Here is a 25329-nt window from a genome sequence, read left to right as displayed (position 1 = left end):
TATATATCCATATTTACTTTCATTATACAGAGTTGGGTCACCTGCAATACCCAGAATTCCTTGTGTCACCCCAGAAACAGTCATACTGAAAAAGGACGAGGATGAACCGGTAAATCATACAAACAGTATAGTAAGTAAGCAAGCAGTATAGTACCACCACCATACCCCCGACATTGCAGATGGATACAGAGCAGTGCTTAAGCCTCATGCTTGCATGCAGGTCCATGTCCTTACCAATAAACAATGGTAGATCCTAAAAAGTCATAAATCATTAGATAATATGCAAGTTGAATAGAGAATGGGGGGGATAATATGCAGAAAATGAATCAGCAGAGAATCTGCAGTAAATGAGAGAATCTACAAAGAATAGGGAGAAAATGTTAAGAGAATGGGGACATGTGGAAAGGATAGGGAGAGGGTGTGCAGAGAATGTGGAGAAACTCTGCAGAGAATGGGGAGAGATTTTGTAGAGAGTGGGGAGAGAGTCCGCAGAGAGTGGGGAGAGAGTCCACAGAGAGTGGGGAGAGAGTTCGCAGAGAGTGAAGAGAGAGTCCGCAGAGAGTGGGGGGAGAGAGTCCATGGAGACTGGGGAGAGAGTCCACGGAGAGTGGGGAGAGAGTTCGTAGAGAGTGGGGTGAGAGTCCGCAGAGAGTGGGGGGAGAGAGTCCACGGAGACTGGGGAGAGAGTCCACGGAGAGTGGGGAGAGAGTTCGTAGAGAGTGGGGTGAGAGTCCGCAGAGAGTGGGGAGAGAGTTTGCAGAGAGTGAGGAGAGAGTTCGTAGAGAGTGGGGTGAGAGTCCGCAGAGAGTGGGGGGAGAGAGTCCGCGGAGAGTGGGGAGAGAGTTCGCAGAGAGTGAGGAGAGAGTTCGTAGAGAGTGGGGTGAGAGTCCGCAGAGAGTGGGGGGAGAGATCCGCGGAGAGTGGGGGGAGAGAGTCCGCGGAGAGTGGGGGGAGAGTTCGTAGAGAGTGGGGTGAGAATCCGCAGAGAGTGGGGAGAGAGTTCATAGAGAGTGGGGTGAGAGTCCGCGGAGAGTGGGGAGAGAGTTCATAGAGAGTGGGGGGAGAGAGTCCGCAGAGAGTGGGGGGAGAGAGTCCGCGGAGAGTGGGGAGAGAGTCCGCGGAGAGTGGGGAGAGAGTTCGTAGAGAGTGGGGTGAGAGTCCGCAGAGAGTGAGGAGAGAGTTCGTAGAGAGTAGGGTGAGAGTCCGCAGAGAGTGGGGGGAGAGAGTCCGCGGAGAGTGGGGAGAGAGTTCGCAGAGAGTGAGGAGAGAGTTCGTAGAGAGTAGGGTGAGAGTCCGCAGAGAGTGGGGGGAGAGAGTCCGCGGAGAGTGGGGGGAGAGAGTTCGTAGAGAGTGGGGTGAGAGTCCGCGGAGAGTGGGGGGAGAGAGTCCGCGGAGAGTGGGGAGAGAGTTTGTAGAGAGTGGGGAGAGAGTCCGCGGAGAGTGGGGAGAGAGTTCGTAGAGAGTGGGGAGAGAGTCCGCGGAGAGTGGGGAGAGAGTTTGTAGAGAGTGGGGAGAGAGTCCGCGGAGAGTGGGGAGAGAGTTTGTAGAGAGTGGGGAGAGAGTTTGTAGAGAGTGGGGAGAGAGTCCGCAGAGAGTGGGGAGAGAGTTCATAGAGAGTGGGGTGAGAGTCCACGGAGAGTGGGGAGAGAGTTCATAGAGAGTGGGGGGAGAGAGTCCGCAGAGAGTGGGGGGAGAGAGTCCGCGGAGAGTGGGGAGAGAGTCCGCGGAGAGTGGGGAGAGAGTTCGTAGAGAGTGGGGTGAGAGTCCGCAGAGAGTGAGGAGAGAGTTCGTAGAGAGTAGGGTGAGAGTCCGCAGAGAGTGGGGGGAGAGAGTCCGCGGAGAGTGGGGAGAGAGTTCGCAGAGAGTGAGGAGAGAGTTCGTAGAGAGTAGGGTGAGAGTCCGCAGAGAGTGGGGGGAGAGAGTCCGCGGAGAGTGGGGGGAGAGAGTCCGCGGAGAGTGGGGAGAGAGTTTGTAGAGAGTGGGGTGAGAGTCCGCGGAGAGTGGGGGGAGAGAGTCCGCGGAGAGTGGGGAGAGAGTTCGTAGAGAGTGGGGAGAGAGTCCGCGGAGAGTGGGGAGAGAGTTCGTAGAGAGTGGGGAGAGAGTCCGCGGAGAGTGGGGAGAGAGTTTGTAGAGAGTGGGGAGAGAGTCCGCGGAGAGTGGGGAGAGAGTTTGTAGAGAGTGGGGAGAGAGTTTGTAGAGAGTGGGGAGAGAGTCTGCAGAGAGTGGGGAAATGACTGGCACAAAATGCGGCAAGAATATGCAGAGAATGGTGGAGAAATTCTCAGAAAATACAGAGAGAATATGTACAGAATGGGGAGAGAACATGGGAAGTAGTGCAGAGAATGAGAAGAGCTTGGGGAGACAATCTGGGATAGAATCTGCAGACATGAGAAGAGAATCTGCAGGGAAAGGTCAGACAGACACATTCAAGGAGCAGTACATTTATTACTGAAGATCCGCTGATCAGTTCCAGTACTTGGATCTTGTAGGAGCTGGACGAGAACTGGGAAATTGTGAGCCTATGGCAGATATTCAGTGCATGTACATATGAGCAGTATTATATTAGCACAGCTTCAGTATATACAACCCTAGACCCCATTGCTTACTTTCTGCCTGTATGCACATGGGGCCACCAGATTGATGCACCCATGGAGTGGTGACTCTGAGATCACCCAAATTTAACTTGGTAATGCACATATACATTCATAATGCCCAAAGAACTTGTGGGCACTAGTTGCAGTGTATTGAAATAAGACTGTAAACTTCAGAGCCTACTTCCATAATTGGCATCAGTGGTCTATGGTGAGGTTCTGAGACCCATGATGGCATAGCAAGTGTCTGAGGTCAAGGGAGTAGGCAAAATCTTGGTAATGGGTTGTCCATTTCACTGCATGCTTACTCCACATTTTGTCTGCATACTACTCATTGTATTGGTAACATATGACTATAAATGCATAAATGATTGTATCTCTCCGGCTTTAGACTAGAGAACTAGATGATGAATCTCTAATCCCCAGCAGTCCGGCCACCGAGACTTCGGACAATATCAGTCCCGTGGCCAGTCCTGTCCATACAGGGTGAGTGACAACAAGGCTTATTCCAATTCTTCATTATCTTGTTGTAGATGTCACCTTATGGTCAATGCTATAGGGCAATACATGGCCATTTAACAAAGTGAATGGACAGGTATTGGCCTAATGGGACAACCAATGCAGAAAAACTGGGCCATGAAGGAATAATACATACATAAGAATTTGCACGATCCTGGCAACATGACAAAAAAAGTCAACTAGGACAAACTTGTCTGTAATGAGATGTGTAAATATAGAATGTGCACAATATAACAGGTTTGTAGTAGGTGAATGTTACGGAGAAGCAGCCGCGCAAGTATTGTGCCGCAGATGGTGTTTTCATATGCAGGCATGGGTGGCTGTCATATATCTGGTTATAAATACTTGTTGGACGACGGCGGGCAGGATTATGCAACAAATATTCATGAATTAACATCTAAGACAAAAGAATTATTCTACATATGGCGTGCGGGGACCATGGTGATGGAAGCAACGATGCTGACACTCTCCGCTATCACTGATGGAGTCGTATCAGTCACACTTTGTTATATAATCTTATTATATAGTATTATTTACTTGTTATTGCAGATTTTTAGTCAGTTTTATGGTGGACGCTCGAGGTGGATCCATGCGTGGAAGTCGTCACAATGGTCTGAGGGTCATCATCCCACCCAGGACTTGTGCCGCACCCACAAGAATAACATGTCGCCTGGTAAAACCACAAAAGCTGAACTGCCCACCTCCATTGGGTGAAGAAGAGGGACTGACCAGTAGGATCATTGCTCTGGGTCCTACTGGGGCACAGTTTCTTAGGTGGGTTCCATAGATTGCTTGGACATCACTTGGATGTCCATATGTTCTCAGCTATTTAGGTTGACACCTGCACACATGTACTCGACTTGGCTCTTGAAGTCACCACCAGACATCTCGGGGTGCTGAAATTCAACTCTCTCAATTCTTCTTACCTCTGTCATTACCTGTCAGAGAGAATCGGGAGGCCAACTCTTGACTTAATCTCCTTACTGTTGTGTATATCTCTCACTCTTGTTCTTATAGCCCAGTGGTGGTAGAGATCCCTCACTTTTCTTCGGCGGGACGTGGTGATCGAGAACTGGTTATCTTACGTAGTGATAACGGGTCAGTGTGGAAGGAACATCAGAACCGGTATGGAAAGGAATACTTGGAGGAGGCGCTGAGTGGTATGGATGAAGGTATGTTGTGGACAATAACCAAACGAATGGTTGTTCTTCTTTGTCGGTCACTTAGTACTTGTCATGGTCTGTTTTCAAAAACGGCTTGGGACTAGGGTTGAGCCGATCTTGACTTTTCAGGATCGATTTTAAAATCCGATTTCCGATCATTTTTCATTCGAACCCGATCTCGATCCCAATTCTGATCCCAATGCAAGTCAATGGGATTTTTTTATTAATCGGAGATCGGATTTTAAAAGCAATCCTATTCACTACACAGCATGGAATCTAATTGAACACTTTAATTGTTAGTATCCACGCTGTGTAGTGAATCACTAAGTAGCCAGAGGATTTTTTTTTAATCCTCTGGCTACTTAGTCCCCCCTGGTGTCCACTTACCTACAGAGATGGCTGGTCCGGTGCTCGGTGTCCTTCTTCGCCTCGCTGCCGCTCCACGCTGCTCTTCTCGCCTCGCTGCCCCCGCCTCCCAGATTAGGAGAGTATGGGCGGGTACTGGGAGGGGAGACATCACGTCTCCCCGCCCTGTAACCGCCCACACTCTCCAAAGCCACAAGCCCCGCCTTCCTAGCTCTTTAAACACTAACCTGGGAGGTGGGGGCAGTGAGGCGAAGGAGAACACTGGGCACGGGAGCAGCCATCTCTGCAGTTAAGTAGCTACTAGAGATGTTAGTTTAGTCTCCCATTAGAATGAATGGAGGCAGCCGGCGCACAGGGGGTTAAGGCTGTGTGCCGGTTGCTTCCATTCATTCCTATGGAACCTCAGCGGAGCCTTCACACTGAGTATACACTCCACTCAGAATGAGCGGAGCGTATACTCAGTGTGAAGGCTAAGCAAAGCATTGTGGGAAATAGTACCGATCTCGATCCCACCTAAAAAGATCGCTCAACCCTACTTGGGACTCTTACACTGTCAACGCAAGGGATATGACAAGGTTTGGCGTCCTCCACTTGGAGGCTATGTGGGTTTTAGCAGACATCCAATTATATTGGAGCAATTTGTAGGAAGCATAACGGAGGCCTTTGGGTCGGTCTGATGCCAAGTAGAAAAACGGAAACTATAAAGGGCATAGACGGGAATAAAAAGTCTCTGGGTCATTTTGCAAATGGATATCCAGTAGCAGCGTACCAACGGGCATGTCCACCAAATAGGAAGGCTGTCTTTTCAAAATCATTTAAAGGGATTTGTCCCACCATTAAATAAGATGATCATGGCATAGATAATCAAAAATGAAAAATATTGGTCATGTGCATGCTGTAAAAAATGATCCAGTGAAGAGTTACTTACACAGGATGGCGCCACCTATTGTTCAGAGTGTATACCAATAGGTAAGTCCACCTGCTGGTGGACACACACGCTCAGTCACTCTCCTCTGCATAGTTATCCTCTGTAGATCATCCATTAGCAATGGGCTCCTACCCTATTTGTCAGTCTTTGCAGTAGCATGCAGGAGAACGGAGAAGACATACGGTATTTTATAGAGGAAGTAAGAAAGCACTATATTGTCTGCTGCCATAGGGGGAAGGAGACAGATTTTGTTCCAGTATCACCATAGAGTACACATGGAAGAAAAAGTGTAGATATTTCTATTCTTCTTAATAAGAGCTTTAAGTCTTTCAGGACTTTTGCTATGAAAATTAATCATATGAGAACTATTTCTCAATAACTTTTTTGGGTTCCCACAATAATGGGCTGATCACAGGGTGTATCACTAAAGTTGATCACAAGGGTCCAGGTAATCTGTCAGTAAGTGTTCACTTTCCCTGCAGCTCCTCCTCAGGAGAAATGAAGCACTACACCGTTCCCATTGAAATCTGCAATCTTTCTGTGCAATACATGGATGCGTTGGGTCCTCCAGAACAAGAGACCCTCTCCGCCTTGTATTCCATTGTTTTCAGCAGTATTTCTAATATCTAATACTTGGATGTGAGTAGTACTTGTATCACGCTGTGCTCTATGTCTTTCCTCAGAGTTGGAAAGTGAAGAGGAGTTACATAAGAAGCGCCTTTGTCGCATTGTCACCACTGACTTTCCACTCTACTTTGTGGTGATGTCACGGGTATGTCAAGATTGTGAACTCATTGGGCCAGAAGGGGGAGTCCTTAAAAGCCGGCTAGTACCCCAAGTTCAAGCAACTTTCCCCCCAACTGCTGTAACCAAGAAAGTGAAGTTGTCCCTGCAGGTAAGTAGAACACAACATGAAAGTCTATGTGATGTGACTAGTCTACCTGTATAGGCCCAGGTCATTTCACGTCTTGTATCCTCTTAGGCTCAGCCCGTGCCAGATGATCTGGTTTCTCGGTTGCTTGGCAATCAAGCAACTTTTGGCCCCATTGTCACTGTGGAACCAAGACGAAGGAAATTTCACCGGCCGATAGGCCTGCGTATTCCCCTGCCACCATCCTGGAAAGATAACCCTCGAGACAGTGGAGAGGGCGATACCACCAGCTTGAGACTCCTATGCAGTGTAACAGGTTTGGAATCTGGTGTATAAGATGATTTCTTGACTAAAACCGTAATATATTCCTTTATGTCACACCTTCTTCTACTACTTGCCAGGCGGAACAGCTCCAGCTCAATGGGAAGACATCACCGGGACTACGAAATTAGTATACGCCAACGAATGTGCCAATTTTACAACCAATGTCTCTGCCAGGTAAAGTAGAATCACATGACTCTATGAGATCTTCTATCCAGCAGTCCATTCTTATTATAGACCATTTTCTAACATCTCGGCAGGTTTTGGCTCTCAGATTGTCCCCGCACTGCTGAGGCCGTTTCCTTCTCCACTCAGCTGTACAAGGAGCTCAGTGCCGTTCCATATACGGCGCGATTTGTAGTATTTGCCAAAATGGCGGATGGACGGGAAGGACGTCTACGATGCTATTGTATGACAGGTGATAAGCTGGAGAAGACTCTGGAGCAGCATGAGAACTTTACAGAGGTGGCACGTAGCCGGGACATTGAGGTACGTAGAAGATCCTCAGCAGCTTAGTACAGTATTATATTGCTCATACCTCCAAACACTGCCAACCTAATGCATTCGAAACACAAAAATAGTGTATATGACCTCTTCATTGCAACCCAAAATCAATATGGATCACATACTTAGATCTCAAAATACAGGCCTCAAACTCAAGTGTAAAGTGTATTTAGACTCCATAATAAATTCAGACTCTAAACTCATGATGGTGAACCTATGGCACGGGTGACAGAGGTGGCACTCAGAGCCCTCTCTTTGGGCACCCATCCATGAGCCAGGATCATACTGTGTGGGGGCCACCGTGGAGCAAATTGTACTTCTGTGGGGACCACTGTGCAGCAGATTGTACTGTGTGGGGGCTACTGTGGAGCTGATTATACTGTGTGGGGGCCACTGTGGAGCAAATTGTACTGTGTAGGGATCACTGTGCAGCAGATTATACTGTGTGGGGGCCACTGTGGAGCAGATTATACTGTGTGGGGGCCACTGTGGAGCTGATTGTACTGTGTGGGGGTCACTGTGGAGCAGATTGTACTGTGTGGGGACCACTGTGGAGCTGATTGTACTGTGTGGGCCTCACTGTGGAGCTGATTGGACTGTGTGGGGGTCACAGTGGAGCAGAAAGCTCTATAAAGCCCCATTCGTATGACCATAATTTGCTGGTCTGTAATTGTGTGCAATTGTAGATCCGCACATTATTATGGTTAAATTGCCGTGTTGTCACTTTGTGAAAAATTAGCGGGTTTTGGGTTGCAATTTGGGCACTCGATCTCTAAAAGGTTCGGCATAACTGCTCTAAACCAAAATAAATACAGACCCCATACTCATACTCCAAAATAAATACAGACCCCATACTCAGACTGCAAAATAAATACAGACCCCATACTTGGACCTGTCATGAATTCAGACTGTAAAATTCTGACCCTATACCAGACCCTAAAATGAATACAGACCCAGTACCCAGACCCCAAAATAAATACAGACCCTTATGCAGTATACAGAATTTTAGCTGCATGATTTCTTTCTATCCATAGGTCATGGATGGGACCCAACTTTTTGTGGAGCTGTCAGGAAATCTAGTTCCTCTCAAGAAAGCAACGCAGCAGAGAAGCTTTACTTTCCAGGCATTTAAGGAGAACAGATTGGCACTACCCATTAAGGTGAGAGTCCTTCAATCCATCTGTAGCTCATTTGCAGGCTGAGTGCCGCCACGTGGTGTCTTCTTATTCTCCCTTAGCCTCTACCAATTTTGGCACAAAATATTAATAAAAGTGATTACAGAAATACTTGTCGGTACGAATTATGCAAATGAGATGTGATGTATGTTCTTGCTTAGGTGCGGGACAGCAGCCGGGAACCTTGTGGATCTCTCTCCTTCCTGCGCAAATCCATGAAGTATGAACCATCCCAGCAAGTTCTTTGTCACTTGAATGTCACAATGCCACAGTACACACAGGTACGACAGGTACGGGTAAGGGCCGAGTATGCCTCAGCCTCATAGTTTCACGCTATACTTATAGTATACTGTATACTATAGAGTATAGAGTGGTTATCACATGCTTTACCGTAAGTTCACATATACTAGTTCTGAATCTTTTGATAGTATTTTACAGTTTAAAGGGATTGTCCCGTTATGGACACTTATCCCCTATACATAGGAGAGGGAATAAGTGTCCGATCACTGGCTCCCCCAGTGATTAGAAGTACAGGGGACTGTAGCAAATTGAAGTAGTCTCAGACTGTAAGTCCCTCTAAGGCCTACTTATGAATGGAAGCGGTCATGACTGCCACTCCATTCACTTCTGTGGTGCTGGAGACAGTCCCGATAGCCCCATAGCAGTGAATGGAGCACTGGGCACAAAGCAAACTGGAGCTCCATTCATAAGGTGCCTTAGGGGGACTTTCGATCTCCTATTCTCCTGTTGATTGGGGATCCAGTGTTTGGACACTTATTTCCTGTCCCGTGGATAGGAAATAAGTGTCCATAATGGGACGACCCCTTTAAGTACAAAAAAAACTACATCAAAATTTCAAATTTTTGTAAACGTATTCCATTGATCCTGAATCACAGCCTGTGATATACTTCAGAGCTGCATTCACAATTCTACGCAATGTGGATTCTATCTGAATGTAGGTGTGGATTCTGTACCTAAATCTTGACAGACGGCATATAAATAGGTTGTTTAATCCATTTTTGCTCATTATTTATACAGATTCCACTAACTGCAGATTATCTAATGCTAATCCACATGTAAATCCTACAGCAGTTATCCTGAAAATACACAGCGTATTTGCCTAGTGTGAATATTGCTTGAGAGGGAAGCAGTAAAACCTTATGCCAAAATGAAAGGCTTGTTTACATTCCTCTAATGCGCTCCATAAATCACAAACCAAAAATCTGTCTAAGCGGATTTGTCAAGTCTTGTATTTGAGACACATAGGACAGAGGAGGAGATGCTAAATTTAGGGATATATTGATTTCTATGATTTGATTTATTATTTTAATGTAAAAAGTTTGGTCTCATACAGAAAGCATTTCTGCCCATACACGGTGAAGGACAACTTTTCCTATATACATTTAATACATGAAGAGTTGTTAACCAGGACTCACAGGCTTTCTGTATGTGTGGTCAGGAGAAGCAGGACTCACAGGCTTTCTGTATGTGTGGTCAGGAGAAGCAGGACTCACAGGCTTTCTGTATGTGTGGAGGAGAAGCAGGACTCACAGGCTTTCTGTATGTGTGGAGGAGAAGCAGGACTCAGGCTTTCTGTATGTGTGGTCAGGAGATGCAGGACTCACAGGCTTTCTGTATGTGTGGTCAGGAGAAGCAGGACTCACAGGCTTTCTGTATGTGTGGTCAGGAGAAGCAGGACTCACAGGCTTTCTGTATGTGTGGTCAGGAGAAGCAGGACTCACAGGCTTTCTGTATGTGTGGAGGAGAAGCAGGACTCACAGGCTTTCTGTATGTGTGGAGGAGATGCAGGACTCACAGGCTTTCTGTATGTGTGGTCAGGAGAAGCAGGACTCACAGGCTTTCTGTATGTGTGGTCAGGAGAAGCAGGACTCACAGGCTTTCTGTATGTGTGGTCAGGAGAAGCAGGACTCACAGGCTTTCTCTATGTCTGGTCAGGAGAAGCAGGACTCACAGGCTTTCTGTATGTGTGGTCAGGAGAAGCAGGACTCACAGGCTTTCTGTATGTGTGGTCAGGAGAAGCAGGACTCACAGGCTTTCTGTATGTGTGGTCAGGAGAAGCAGGACTCACAGGCTTTCTGTATGTGTGGAGGAGAAGCAGGACTCACAGGCTTTCTGTATGTGTGGTCAGGAGAAGCAGGACTCACAGGCTTTCTCTATGTGTGGTCAGGAGAAGCAGGACTCACAGGCTTTCTGTATGTGTGGAGGAGAAGCAGGACTCACAGGCTTTCTGTATGTGTGGAGGAGAAGCAGGACTCACAGGCTTTCTGTATGTGTGGTCAGAAGAAGCAGGACTCACAGGCTTTCTGTATGTGTGGAGAAGCAGGACTCACAGGCTTTCTGTATGTGTGGAGGAGAAGCAGGACTCTCAGGCTTTCTCTATGTGTGGAGGAGAAGCAGGACTTACAGGCTTTCTGTGTGTGTGGAGGAGAAGCAGGACTCACAGGCTTTCTGTATGTGTGGAGGAGAAGCAGGACTCACAGGCTTTCTGTATGTGTGGAGGAGAAGCAGGACTCACAGGCTTTCTGTATGTGTGGAGGAGAAGCAGGACTCACAGGCTTTCTGTATGTGTGGTCAGGAGAAGCAGGACTCACAGGCTTTCTGTATGTGTGGTCAGGAGAAGCAGGACTCACAGGCTTTCTGTATGTGTGGTCAGGAGAAGCAGGACTCACAGGCTTTCTGTATGTGTGGAGGAGAAGCAGGACTCACAGGCTTTCTGTATGTGTGGTCAGGAGAAGCAGGACTCACAGGCTTTCTCTATGTGTGGTCAGGAGAAGCAGGACTCACAGGCTTTCTGTATGTGTGGAGGAGAAGCAGGACTCACAGGCTTTCTGTATGTGTGGAGAAGCAGGACTCACAGGCTTTCTGTATGTGTGGTCAGAAGAAGCAGGACTCACAGGCTTTCTGTATGTGTGGAGAAGCAGGACTCACAGGCTTTCTGTATGTGTGGAGGAGAAGCAGGACTCTCAGGCTTTCTCTATGTGTGGAGGAGAAGCAGGACTCACAGGCTTTCTGTGTGTGTGGAGGAGAAGCAGGACTCACAGGCTTTCTGTATGTGTGGTCAGGAGAAGCAGGACTCACAGGCTTTCTCTATGTGTGGTCAGGAGAAGCAGGACTCACAGGCTTTCTCTATGTGTGGTCAGGAGAAGCAGGACTCACAGGCTTTCTCTATGTGTGGTCAGGAGAAGCAGGACTCGCAGGCTTTCTGTATGTGTGGTCAGGAGAAGCAGGACTCGCAGGCTTTCTGTATGTGTGGAGGAGAAGCAGGACTCACAGGCTTTCTGTATGTGTGGTCAGGAGAAGCAGGACTCACAGGCTTTCTGTATGTGTGGTCAGGAGAAGCAGGACTCACAGGCTTTCTGTATGTGTGGTCAGGAGAAGCAGGACTCACAGGCTTTCTGTATGTGTGGAGGAGAAGCAGGACTCGCAGGCTTTCTGTATGTGTGGAGGAGAAGCAGGACTCACAGGCTTTCTGTGTGTGTGGAGGAGAAGCAGGACTCACAGGCTTTCTGTATGTGTGGTCAGGAGAAGCAGGACTCACAGGCTTTCTGTATGTGTGGTCAGGAGAAGCAGGACTCACAGGCTTTCTGTATGTGTGGTCAGGAGAAGCAGGACTCACAGGCTTTCTGTATGTGTGGAGGAGAAGCAGGACTCACAGGCTTTCTGTATGTGTGGTCAGGAGAAGCAGGACTCACAGGCTTTCTGTATGTGTGGTCAGGAGAAGCAGGACTCACAGGCTTTCTGTATGTGTGGTCAGGAGAAGCAGGACTCACAGGCTTTCTGTATGTGTGGAGGAGAAGCAGGACTCACAGGCTTTCTCTATGTGTGGTCAGGAGAAGCAGGACTCACAGGCTTTCTGTATGAGTCCTTCCCTCAGTTAAACAGCTTTTATATAAAAATACTGAATGAAATCATAGAAATCTATATATACTCCTGAGCTCGGCATCTCCGCCACTGTCCTCTGTTATACCACCCCCACATAGGAGACCTCACAGAGCCGCTGAGTAAGGTTATTCATATGCACATAATAGTAATAAATAGGTATTGTGTGTCATAAGACATAAATGAATCTCACTTGTATCACTTGAGGAATTCATGACTTGCATATGTGTACTGTATATTTGCTTCTGGAGCCATCATGTTGCATTTTTCCTCTATATACGGTTGTCTAGTACTTTTTGCCTTTGTGTTGGGTCATTCAGCATTGGCTTTGCTTTTGTCGCTTTTTGTGTCTTTGTCTTAAAATACACGTTGTGGTTTGCAGCTATGTCTTGTATTTCTGCTCTGTGTCTCTGTGTTGTTGTTGCTATTGTGCGCTTGTCTTGTATTGTTGCGATTTATTGTGCTTTTTATTATTTTTTGTTGTGCCCATGACCATGTCCTGTTCTGCTCTACGCTAAGTGTTACCATATTGTACCATTATGTAGCTGTGTAAAACTGAGTTGTGTTATCACAGGGCCCAGGCAGCCTGGACAGGAGGAGGACGCTGACCCCACTTGCTCTAAGAGAGCGATACAGCCTTCTGAATGACAGCACAAGGGGTGAGACAGAGGGGATGATAGGAGGGCACACTGGGAAAGTTGGGTATATTAAGTATATAGTTGGTGGAGATATATATATATACATGAGGTATAGAAGAAGGGGAGGTGAAAAATAAAGGTCAAACAAAATATTAGAATTTTTCCTAGAAGTGGAGTCTTTTTGTTAGGATAGATCATTAGTTTGAGATCAGTGAAGGTCCGGTACATGGGACCCCCACCGATCAGCTATCCTGTATGGAGCTGAGCTGCATTGGTGCAGCCAGGCCACAATGTACCATCTGCCTCCTGCTCAATACACTGTGCACCAACCCAAATTAACGATAAGGATATGTAATCATTTTGGGCCCTGGATAACTCTATCATCTATCTGCCATGCAGATAGATAACATGGCACCCCTAGAAATCTATCGGCCCAATTAGCAGTAAAGTTTGCAAAGAATAGCCTGATCCCTGGGTAACATAACGAAATATAAGAAAGTGGGAATTAATCCTTATCATTACTGGTCCAAATTGAGAGTTGCATAGGAAATAGGAAGGAAGATGTGACCGGTGTGTGTGGGCAAAGATGGGTAAGCCATACATGAGCAGATAAGACAAGGGAGATGACTATCTGGTTATATATATTTGTTATTATGAAGATTTTTTACCATAGAAGCATTTCATTGCTTCTTGGGAAGAATAACCCCATCATACATACCGTAAGAAGGCTCCATATGGTGATGTATGAAGTGCCTACTCTGCGCACCATGTGCATGAGGCCCGAAAGCAATTCCTCATATAATAACTGTTTAGAAGTGTTTTTTCGGTCATATAGTTAGCCATTATTACTGTCCCTCCTTGCTTTCTTCTCACAGTCCCTTCTACTATCCTCAGTCGCCTTTCATACATTCCCCTTTTACTTTCCTCGTAGAGTCCTTCTTTACTTTCCTCTCACAATAAGTTAATACAAGAGTTTTTGCAGGCAAATTTTTGAGGTGGAATCCACCTCCTAGGTCTCCCATTCACTTCAGTGGGAGTCAGGCAGATTATATCCTCCAGCTGATGTTATTATGACCCTTCTTCGGGTGGATTCTGCCCTGCAAGGCCCATTGAAATAAATGGGCAGCGGAAAAAAATCACTAGCGGTTTTTTAAGCTGCTTTTGCAAACAACCGCTGCAAAATCCTCTGTTTAACTTTACACATAGTGTCCTGTCATAGTCCCCTTACATCCAGCCCATCCCTAATACCCTCTCACCGTGGGCGCTCTCTCTCCTCCGTGCCCACTCTTTATACTGTCCCTACTTAGACTCTCCTTCTCATACCGCCATCTTATATTGTACTATCACTCCTCTTCCTCCTCCTCTTACAGTTTTTCACACTTTATATCAAATGTATTATTTTCTGCCTCATTTAATTTTTTTCTATTTTTTTACCCCTCCAATGTCACCCCCATTTCCCTGTCTCCCCAGGCTCTCTCAGTGGCACAGACCGTTTTGACATGAAGATGGCCGTTATATCGGAGCATCTGGGTCTAAGCTGGGCCGGTGAGCTTACACACCAACACTGGAAGACTTGTGCCCTTCACGCTAATTCTAAGCAACCCCGTAATATATCATTGTAGAGGCCGCATCTGTTCTGTACACAAACTATTCATCATGGGGCTAAGTGTATTGTCACTGTGTCCTTGTCGTGGCACAGGACCAACCTCCACATCATGTACTATGTATTACTGTGCATTAGCCCTATGCCCATGGCTAAGCGTCCTGAATAATACGCCGTTTGTTTTGGATATTTTAGAGTATCATTTTCTATATTTGGTGTAGTCTAGGAGCGCCACCTATTGGCCCTGCCAGGGTACTGCAAGTAGTATTATATGTAATAGAATTACCCATTTGATACCATGAAGGCAGCGGTAGTCGTACTGCTATAGATCTGGATCAGTTTGCAGCTGATTTTGAGGCAGATTCCGCCTCAAAATTCTGTCTGGAATCTGCTTCACGTTGTTTTCAATGGGAGGCAGCGACAGACACCCTGTTTTTCCGGATGCTTAAAAGACAAGCGTTCCGATCGATCTTCCTGCGGATTCTGCAGCTGATTCAGCCACAGAATCCAAGGCGCAAGGTCAAGGCTTGTTAACCCCGTTGTATCTGGGGCTAATAACGAAGCAAGGCCATGGCGGAAAGTCAAAGCTCTGCTTACGGTTTCTGCCACGGGATCCACAGGGCCAGAATCTGGAGAAGAATAATGCCTTCTATTCCTCAACAAATTCCGCAGTCTGAGCCTACTCTACCTCCCTTCCTGCCGCCTTGTGCCAGCACCAATTTACACACAACAATGCCAGTCTATGCTAGGTAAAAACTTACCAAAAGTTACCTATAGGCATATAGCTCTCCATTCTGGTGCCATACATCAGCACATCAGAGAGTTGTGGCTTATCAGAGCAGGCTGGGTCTGTAATATCACAAGTCTCTAGAGGGGGCACAACTCAGGACAGGTCATAATTCTGCCCATATTACAGTCCAGACCTATTAATGAAGTGTATGGGTCTGTGGACAGCATAGACAGCGAACAGAGACCATCCATGTACCGTCTGTGCCGTTCATGTGCATGTAGCCTTCTTGTCACGTTGAACCGTTCGTCTAGTATTAGTTGCAGTACTACAATTTATACTATCACCTATAGCACTTTATACATTAGTTGTTTACCCTCTTACGGGCAGGCGATGTAAATACAGCAGCAGTGTGCACGATAAAACCACCACCGACAGCTCGGGTTTGTCATTAGCACGTCTCTCCGGACTCCTCTGTACAGATATATCCAACCCACCGCCAATTCCACTAATGAAATGTATGTCTACGTCTGTGGCCGGGCAGATATTTTTTTCAATACTACTTGCGGAGATAAATTTCTCCGATATCTTGTGGATGCAAAATGCATGTACATCCAGGAGAAGATCTGCTCAGATAGGGTAACGCAGAATTGAACTATAGGTACATCCCATTGTAAGTCCAAAGATGGAACCTCAAGGTGTTTCTAGTGTGCCCCTATAAGTATACTCGCCATGGTGCCAACAAATTACCCATACTATGGACTTTATACTTATACCTGCCAGGCCTACCAAAGCGCCCCTATAGTAGCTGCCACGGTGTCCTATAAAATGCCACTTACAGCTATCACTAAAGTAAGGTGCCAGGGAATATTGTGGCTATTGGGGTGCAGACGTAGCAGTCACACACAGGCCCTAATGCCCGAGGGGGCCCAAAGTAGACATAAATGGTACCTGGTAGGGACTTATAGATATAAATCTGGTCTCCTGCCCCGTTCCTATAATGTTTTTGGAATGTTTTAGGAATATAGCTTCCATGGTACCAACGTAGTGTTGGCTCATGATTGTAACGTGGTCTAGGCCTTAGTGTTGCTCTGTACTCACATATTGTCATCTGGTTATTTTTGGTTTTGCTGCGTAATTTTGTTATAATATAAGTTCACCATAGACTCTGTGTTGTAAGATGGCACCATATATTGTCACCAGTCTGTAGGCAGCATTCTCCTTTTTAGAAATTTTTAGCTGACACATTGTTAACCCAATGACGAGGCTGAAGATAACTATACTAGTAACCAGTGCGGCTAAGGAACAACAGGTCCCAGAATGCCGGCCTAGATTGTCTGTTATATAGTTGTGCGTTGTGTTGTTTTGCCTTGTGTGTTGTATATAGGCAAATTCCAGTAGGTCTCCATGTTCTAATATTTCTGTTCTAGTAGTATCTATTACCTGTATATATTGGGGTAGTCATATAATGTGCATGACACGTGACTATTTAGACCCCAAACATTGATCAGATTGTAAAAATTTTGATACAATTTTATCAGTCCAGATGGGTTCTAAGGGGGTTCCCATTATAACAACTGCTGGTCATACGCTCTTTTGGGACATCATGGATGCCATATTGACATCATAGAGAAGGGTTAACTTTTGGAGAACCACCTGTATTACCTGGGGTAGAAAAGTGATGTCAAAGGCATCTCCAATTGTGGAGGACTCAGCACCACATGGACATCCATTTATTTAAAGAGGACCTTTCATGGTTTGGGGCACAGGCAGTTCTATATACTGCTGGAAAGCCGACAGTGCGCTGAATTCAGCACATTGTAGGCTTTCCCGATCTGTGCCCCGGGTGAAGCGCTATCGGTCCTGGTACCGTAGCGCTTTACAGTCAGAAGAGCGTTCCTGACAGTCTGTCAGGAACGTCCTTCTCCACAGCAGCGCCTATCACACTGTACAGTGTGAGCGGGGAGGAACGCCCCCTCCCTCTGCTCACAGTGCTCGTCCATAGACTAGTATTATCAGGAGAGGGGCGTTCTGAAGATCCCCAAAATGCTTAAATTTCTGTCTGGATTTTTTATGCTACATGTAGATGAATATATGGCCAGTTTAAGGGGGTCATCTTACTGTAGTAAGTGATGCACGGGCAGACAGACACCACTGAGGCCCCTGTTGATAAACAGCATATGAGCCCCCTCTTCTAATATAACGTAACAACAATTGTTTTGCTGTTTTCATCTCATTGGATAATAGTGAGATTGTTTCAATTTCACTGACAACAATGGGTATAATTGACAACCCTGGTGGTCTAGGGCAGTAATTGAAATTAATAATAACACCCCTAGAGAGTACAACAGTAAAGTGGTTATTACTAGAATGGTGGTGTTTTATAGTAATGGAATTAATGATACCATCCTTGGTGGTTTGGAGTAGTACTACAATTAATGATAACATCTTTGGTGTTCTAGACCAGTAATGGAATTCATGATGATTTTCCTGGTGGCCTAGGGCAGTAATGGAGATAATACTGTCATCCTTGATGGTCTAAGGCGGTGTTGGAATTAATACTAACATCTCTGGTGGTCTAGGGCAGTAATAGGATAAATACTGACATCCATGATGGTCTAAGGAAGTAATGTAATTAATACTAACATCCCTGGTAGTCTAGAGCAGTAATGGAATTAATACTGACATCCCTGATTGGTCTAAGGCAGTGTTGGAATAAATACTAACATCTCTGGTGATCTAGGGCAGTAATAGAATTAATTCCTTTACTGCCTTACACCATCAGGGATGTCAGTATTAATGCTAACATCCCTGCTGCTTTGGGGCACTAACAGAATTAATACTGACATCCCTGATGGTATAAGGCAGTAATGGAATTAATACTAACATCCCTGGTGATCTAGGGCAGTAATGGAATTATTATTGGCATCCCAGGTGGTCTAGGACTGTAATGGAGTTATTACTGGCATCCCTGGTGGTCTAAGACAGTAATGGAAATAATTACAATATCCCTGGTGGTCTAAGGCAGTAATGGAATTAATACTAACATCCCTGGTGGTCTAGGGCAGTAATGGAATTAATGAGAATATTCCTGTTTCTCTATGGCAGAAATATAATTAATGATGACATCCCTGGTGGTCTAGGGCAGCAATGGAATTATTATTGGCATCCCAGGTGGTCTAGGACTGTAATGGAGTTATTACTGGCATCCCTGGTGGTCTAAGACAGTAATGGAAATAATTACAATATCCCTGGTGGTCTATGGCAGTAATGGAATTAATGAGAATATACCTGGTTCTCTATGGCAGTAATAGAATTAATGATGACATCCCTGGTGGTCTAGGGCAGCAATAGAGTTATTATTGGCATCCCAGTTGGTCTAGGACAGTAATGGAAATAATTACAATATCCCTAGTGGTCAAAGGCAGTAATGAAATTAATTATAACATCCCTGGTGTTCCAGAGCAGTAATGGAATTAATACTGGCATCCCTAGTGGTCAAGGGCAGTAGTGGAATTACCAGTAATATCCCTGGTGGTCTAGGGTAGTGTAGTGAATGAGCTGGGCTCACTGGAATGACATAGTGTCTGAACAGGCTACACAAGTTATGTCTGCCCCTGAAGTGATGGCATATCCGTAGAATATGCTATTAGTTACTGATCAATGCCCGTCCGACTGCTAGGACCCCGACCAGTCATCGGAATGAAGGAGTGGCAGCGCAGTATTTTTATAATACATCAAAGTACAGTGAAGTAATATCCCCAGTGTAGACTAAGTGGTGTACATATCCAATCCATTCAGGGTACATTTAAGTAGCAGAAATTGTGCTAACCCCCAGCCATCTCAGATATCCCTTAAATAGCTTTGCCCGCAGCCACATTATCAGCATATAAGACTTCTGCTGATGCTGTTATCATGGATGTCAAGGCTCAGATAAGCTTACACTTCTGTCATCATGGGGGTCTTTAGATCATGTCGAGTGTTTCACAGCGGCGAGTGTCATAGACATATTATAGGGTATTACAGACTGTGACTGTGGGTCTGTCCTGTTCACAGAGCTGGCGCGGGAGTTACAGTTTGAGATGGATGACATCAATAGGATTCGAGTGGAGAATCCAAATTCCTTGCTGGAGCAGAGCGCAGCGTTACTACACCTCTGGGCATCGCGGCAAGGTTCCAACGCAAAGTGTACGTATACTGTGAGCAGAGATCGAGCGCCATCTTCCCACAGATTCCTATGTATAATGATGTATGGGATAGGTATACAGTGACGCTCCTTCAGTCCAACATGATTCAGGCCGACCTCTGTCTTTACAGATCATGTGCAAGTCCACTTTTAATTGTATTTTAATTTTTGTTGTTCGCACACACAGAATGTTTCATTAATAGGCAATTTTTGGCATCCCATAAAATATAAAACCCACTGGTGTGGACCCTTTCTGGCCTCGTTCTTTTACCGATCCATTATTTTGTAGGAAACTGGGCTCCTGGTGGGTCCTTTGGTTCTTTGTGCCTTGCTCATCCCGTGTGCTCAAACCGTCCTGGACCCCATACTATCATCATGACTCTAAATTGACACCTATGGAAAATACAACATCCTGCAAAAAAGCAAAGCCTCATACAACCACCTTGTAAATAAGAAATAAACAGGACATTTCACCACCTCCAACAGTGCAATCTCTTTTCTTTTCTCCTTTCCATTGATTCTAGCACAATTGGAATTTTTTCTCTAGCCCCCACCATTCCTGAGCTATCAGTGCTGTTAGTTTTGGTGCCGGATGTGTTAACTAGGCTCTCTGATGTCAAGTGGGTGATGTCAGACAGGAGCAGGCTAAGGGGGCGTGAACTCTTCAACTGCCTTCCTCTGATTGGCTCTCTGAGTCAGGCCGCCTTGTCTGTTCCTGCCTGACACCACCCACTCGACATTAGAGAGTCTAGTTAGCAACTTGGGCAATTAGACTAACAGCACTGATTGCTCAGGATTGGCGGGGGCTAGAGAAAAAATGCCAACCGTGCTGGAATCAGTGGAGCGGCGCCTATTAAAGGATGTTGGTGCAGTTAGTGAACTGTTCTGCTCTCAAGGCCATTGCGTACCCATGCAAAGGAACAAAGATAGTATTTATAGTGAGATTTGCGTTCATTACTTTATATCATTGACTCTTGCAGTAGAAGATCTCTACACAGCTCTGCGAAACATAGACCGCAATGAGATTGTCACCATGCTGGAGGGATCTGGGCGTCAAAGCAGAAGCCTGAAGGGGGACCGCCGGTATACAAACAGTGACGGCTCTATTTCCCCCTCCCAGAGGAATGGATCTGTCCCATGGGGGTCCTCACCAGGTAAAAACAAAGCATGTGACACAACTTACTGTATGCGGCCCTTCTATGAACTTTGTACATTAATTTTAATGGGCAGTTTGTTATACAGCAGTGGTGGGCACTGGCAGCCCAGGGGCCACATGCATCTCTCGGGCGCCGCTCCTGTTATACCTGACTCCCTTCTTCTTTCTTTTGTCTACTATCTATATACTATTATATATCCTCCTCAGACCCCTGAGTCCCTAACCCCACAAGGTAACGTTTTTAATGATCCTGTCATGTATATTGATCATCCACACATCTTTCCTGACTTGTCTATCTTAGTAAATCCTTGTATTTCCCATAAAATATTAGCTGATTACATTGTCCCGTTCCTCTGTTATTTCTCCTGGAAATGCATGAATACATTGACAATTGGGTGTTACCATTCCCTGTCAATAGGGCGTGTCCTACACCATCTATTCTTGTCATCATTGATTGGACAATGTCAGCCTGAGAAGGGACTTGCCCCTTTAATGGTAACTCCCAGTTGTCAATTACTCATGAATTTCTCGGAGGAATAAAAGAGGGACAACAAAAGGTGTTCCAGAATTGTTATTTTATGGGCAATACAAGGATTCAATAATAGAAGAAGGAACAGGTTCGCCCTTAAGGGCTGTACCCACTGTGTACCTTAAAGGGGTTGTCCTATAAAGTAAAGTGAGAAGACCTTTCTCGCGCTCCACATTCAACCTGACCGCAGTCAGGCTGAACGTGGGCTGGACTAGTGATGGCCATTGCTCCCATTGACTTCAAGTATCTGAAGCATGACACTCGGCTAGTGAATGGGAGCACCGACCATCACCAGTCCCAACCACATTTGGTCTGGTTGCGGTCAGGTGGAGCACGTGAAGGTTCCTTCTCACTTTACTCTGTGGGACAACCCCTGTAATGGAGTATTGTCAGGTTCTAACAGATGAGACTGTAATGGAGGTGAAATGCGCATGTGCGGCCATCTCTCTACAACCGGATATTGTATGCCCTGGCCTCCTGTTTGTTTTTATTCTCTATGGCTTCCAACCTCCAATCCAAGTTGAATGTGACTCACAATGTACAAAATGTCAGGGACCTTTGTGTTAGGTTGACCACCACTCACTAAAAGAGCCTTATAGACCCTTTATAGATAGTCATAGATCAGTCAATTCCCACCAGGTACATATGGCAGAAGCCTCCTTTATAGGTATCTATACGTACGGTATGTGCTATAAAAAGCAATGAAAGAAACTGTAATGCAAGTTGGATTTACAGTACTGTGCAAAAGTTATAGTCATGGGGAAGGCGGCAAAGCAAGATTGCTTTCAGAAATAGAAGGGTCAACTTGACACAATTGAATTAATCAAAAAGATCGAAATGTAAATCCCATCAATATTTGGTGTGACCTTTGCCCTTTACCTTCCATCAGTTCTTCTCGGTACTTGCAGACAGTTTTTGGCAGGACTCAACACGGAGGTTCTTTTTGCCGCCATCTTGGAGAACTAAGTACAAATCTTCTGTTGATATAGGCTTGCGCCAAACCTTCTCTCTCTTCATGTAATCCAAGACAGACTGGATGTTATATTGGTGGGGGACATGTCATCACTTTGAGGACTCCTCCTCCAAAGGGCTAAGGTCACCCCAAATATTGATGGGATTTACGTTTCTCTTTACTTCATTCTGTTCATTGGTCAAACTAAACTATTAACCCTTCTATTTCTGAAAGCGTTCTTACACTAGGTTCACACCTGTGCTTGCGTTTCCGTTCTTCGGGTCTACTTGGGGACTTGCAGAACTTTTCTCTCCTCATTTTTCAAGTGGAATAGGGGACGTAATGGTCACCGAGCGCTGATGTGAGCCCAGCATTACTTTGCACATCTGTCTAAAACTTTTGCACAGTAGTGCGGTTTATGCAGTACCTACACACAGTAAAAGTAGAGGTTTCATGGAATGAGCCAGGACAGGCATGACTATGAAGCTTAAATCCCATTGTGATTTATCACAATGTATTATAGGATATTAAAGTGGTTTTGCAGGACTTTGATCTTGATGGACTATCCATGGGATGGGTCATCAGTCCCAGGTCATTGGGGGTCTCACTCCTGGCTGTAGGTCTTCTGATGTAGTCCAGGCACAGTACCATCCATACGTTTTGTAGAGTACCAAGCGCTACCAAATTTACATCACCATGCCTGGTAAACCATAAAGTCCGGTATGTGGTGGGTGTATCAGGAGTCAGACCCGCAAAGATCTAACGTTGATGGCCTATCCATATCAAAGTCCCAGAAGACCCTTTAAGAACACTTCTTCATCTAACATGTTGGCCATCTGCACTAAACGCATGCCATCAGCACTAACCTGTATTCAGAGGGGGCTACACAATTCTTGTCTTCACTTGCACATGCCTCCTTGTGTAACCCATAATTGGTATGATCCATATCTGTCCCATCTTCTCACCCATCCCTACCCTTGGTGAAATATTGTGGGGCTAGTCTATGTGTGTACGTCTCACCCTTCTCTCTCCTTTCTCTCACTTCTTTTCTGAGCCTCTTCGTTCACCTCTGACCTCCTCATGCTTCTGTTCTTCCTCTTTCAGTCAGGACCAGGTGCCCCTCCATCCTCAATCCCACCCTAAACCTGAGGGATGTATGTATTTCTGTGGCCACATACTCTAGTTCACCTACTGTAAATCAATATATTAAGCATGTTCCATGTACATAATTCAGGATCAGAAAATCAAAACTGCTTTTTCCGAAAAACAGCGCCACAACTGTCCACAGGTGATATGTGGTATTGCAAATCGGCTCCGTTGACTTCTATGAGCTTCAATGCAAAAACACCACCGGTGGACACGTGTGGAGCTCTTTCTGGTAAGAAAGCTGCCATGTTTTTCTAATCCAGTACAACCCCTATATATGTTTTATTATATTAAACCACTATAAACTTCAAGTTATTGTCCTTATTTTTAGATTTCTACTTATATTTTAAGTCATATATTTTATTAGTGAGTCGGGGCTCTATTTTGACCACTAGCTATAGGGGTTGCAGAAGTAGCAGTCGTATCCAATCTCTGTCCCCTGAGGGGGTCCCAAGGTACCTTTACTAGTATTATATAGTACATAGGACGCCCTGTTACACATTGATTTTGCGTTGGCGATCTGGAGCTTTAGCTTATGCTATAGGTTAGTCTAAGGCCTTATTCACGCAACATTGAAAAATGACGATGTGAAGACCAATTTTGCAACGTCCATCACGCAGCCATTTTGAGGACAATTTGATTTCAATGTCTCTATTCACATGGTCATACTTTGATGACCCGTTTTTCACAAATGGATAGACCCATTGATATGTGTACAAAAATGGCCGATATTGGTGTGTGGATAAGTCTTATCGGTGAACTTGAAACGGGGCCGGCACTGTCATGTGAATAAGGCCTAATGCTTCGTTCATCTTAAATCCCAAACTATTGGTTGTCCACTTCATGACCCTAGAGGCACTCAAAGGAGGTGCGAAACAGCTCTGAAAAATGTCCATTTTTCACACCTGTCTTGCACCTGATGGGCACCCAGTGTATGGAGGGATCCGCGAAAACAGCCAAAAATAAGACATGACCTATATTTACAACAGTACATAACAAGTCATGTGAATAGCCCCCATTCACTGACAGTGACACTTGTTAAAAAAAATGGACGTCACATGGCCATTAATCACTGTCAAGTGAATATAGCCTTAGTTCTCGAGCTGTCCGCTTTTGAGAAAGCTAGGTGGCAACCATTATGGCTGGTGGTCAAAGTACTTCCCCAATCATTGAACTCGGTGAATGTAGGAGTCTGGGTAGTCTGCCTGACAACCCCGTATGAGTTGTAATGTTGTCCACATTGGTTGTCATCTAGGTTCCTCTAAGTAACCCAATATTCTGCATATGTGTCAGAATCCATCCAGTCCATCTGAATTGCAGATGAAAAATTCTGTCAAGCCTGACCTTTTCATCCAGCAATGTCAAGAAAAAAAATGATGGATACCCCTTTATAGTCAATGGGGTCCTTTGGGATCCTTTGCCGTCTGTCATTAAACATTGCAGGTGTGAACACTAAGGGTTGCAGAATGTCCATTTCTATATATGATCCCAAGTTCAACACAAGCACATAGAGATCAGTTTCCGTCCTCCTGGTGGGGCCCCTGTGTTCTGTATATCTGTGTTTGCATGCGTGTCAGTGCGTGTTGTGGTGTACTTGTGGTGTGATGTCAGCCGGTACATATATTGTGTGACATGTCAAGCTTTGGCATGATGAAGTGGATGCCCTGCTGTTGTGCCAGCTACGTTTTTAACACCCTGCTGGTTATATAGAGGTTATGTGTCTATGGTAAGAGATGTGATTTTAATGAATACATATAATGTTCATCAGAACAGGCAGAAGATGGTGGGATTCTCCCTCCCAGTTCTAAGGGAGGGGAGGGGGGTCTCATGTTTCTAAAAACAGCAGACAGGGTGTGACACGTGGCAGGGTGGCTGTCACCGTTGATGGCTCAAACAGCTGAGTAACAGTGTGGTGACAAGGAGCTTCACAGCCCGCACATCCAGTATCATACACTCTATATAGGGAGCTGACCCTAATATATCTCACTGTAAGCGGCTACCCCTAGCGTAGTCCTCCGTCATGTTATTTGCAACAACACTATGGCCCCGTCTGA

At 45.6% G+C, this 25329-nt stretch overlaps 1 protein-coding gene across 8 annotated transcripts in view; it reads left to right on the top strand.

Moving 5' to 3' along the window:
* The window catches only part of ANK1 (ankyrin 1), a 183494-nt gene that overhangs the window by 138816 nt on the left and 19349 nt on the right, over positions 1-25329 (top strand). For 4 of the 8 annotated variants that reach the window (XM_075272754.1, XM_075272756.1, XM_075272751.1 and 1 more), the window contains 14 exons: positions 31-130; positions 2983-3077; positions 3660-3884; positions 4128-4282; positions 6251-6462; positions 6550-6754; positions 6840-6936; positions 7020-7248; positions 8298-8423; positions 8600-8728; positions 12913-12997; positions 14447-14521; positions 19363-19494; positions 20473-20646. In XM_075272754.1, the coding sequence (XP_075128855.1) occupies positions 31-130; positions 2983-3077; positions 3660-3884; positions 4128-4282; positions 6251-6462; positions 6550-6754; positions 6840-6936; positions 7020-7248; positions 8298-8423; positions 8600-8728; positions 12913-12997; positions 14447-14521; positions 19363-19494; positions 20473-20646 (2039 nt within the window). The remainder of the gene's footprint in view (positions 1-30; positions 131-2982; positions 3078-3659; positions 3885-4127; positions 4283-6250; positions 6463-6549; positions 6755-6839; positions 6937-7019; positions 7249-8297; positions 8424-8599; positions 8729-12912; positions 12998-14446; positions 14522-19362; positions 19495-20472; positions 20647-25329) is intronic. The other 4 variants (XM_075272759.1, XM_075272752.1, XM_075272755.1 and 1 more) reach the window with 3 other exon arrangements.

The sequence above is a fragment of the Leptodactylus fuscus genome, chromosome 5, assembly GCF_031893055.1.
Source record: "Leptodactylus fuscus isolate aLepFus1 chromosome 5, aLepFus1.hap2, whole genome shotgun sequence".
Classification (NCBI taxonomy): Eukaryota; Metazoa; Chordata; class Amphibia; order Anura; family Leptodactylidae; genus Leptodactylus; species Leptodactylus fuscus.
The sequence above is the reverse complement of the archived record's forward strand: the minus strand, read 5'-3'. Positions and strand labels throughout refer to the sequence as shown.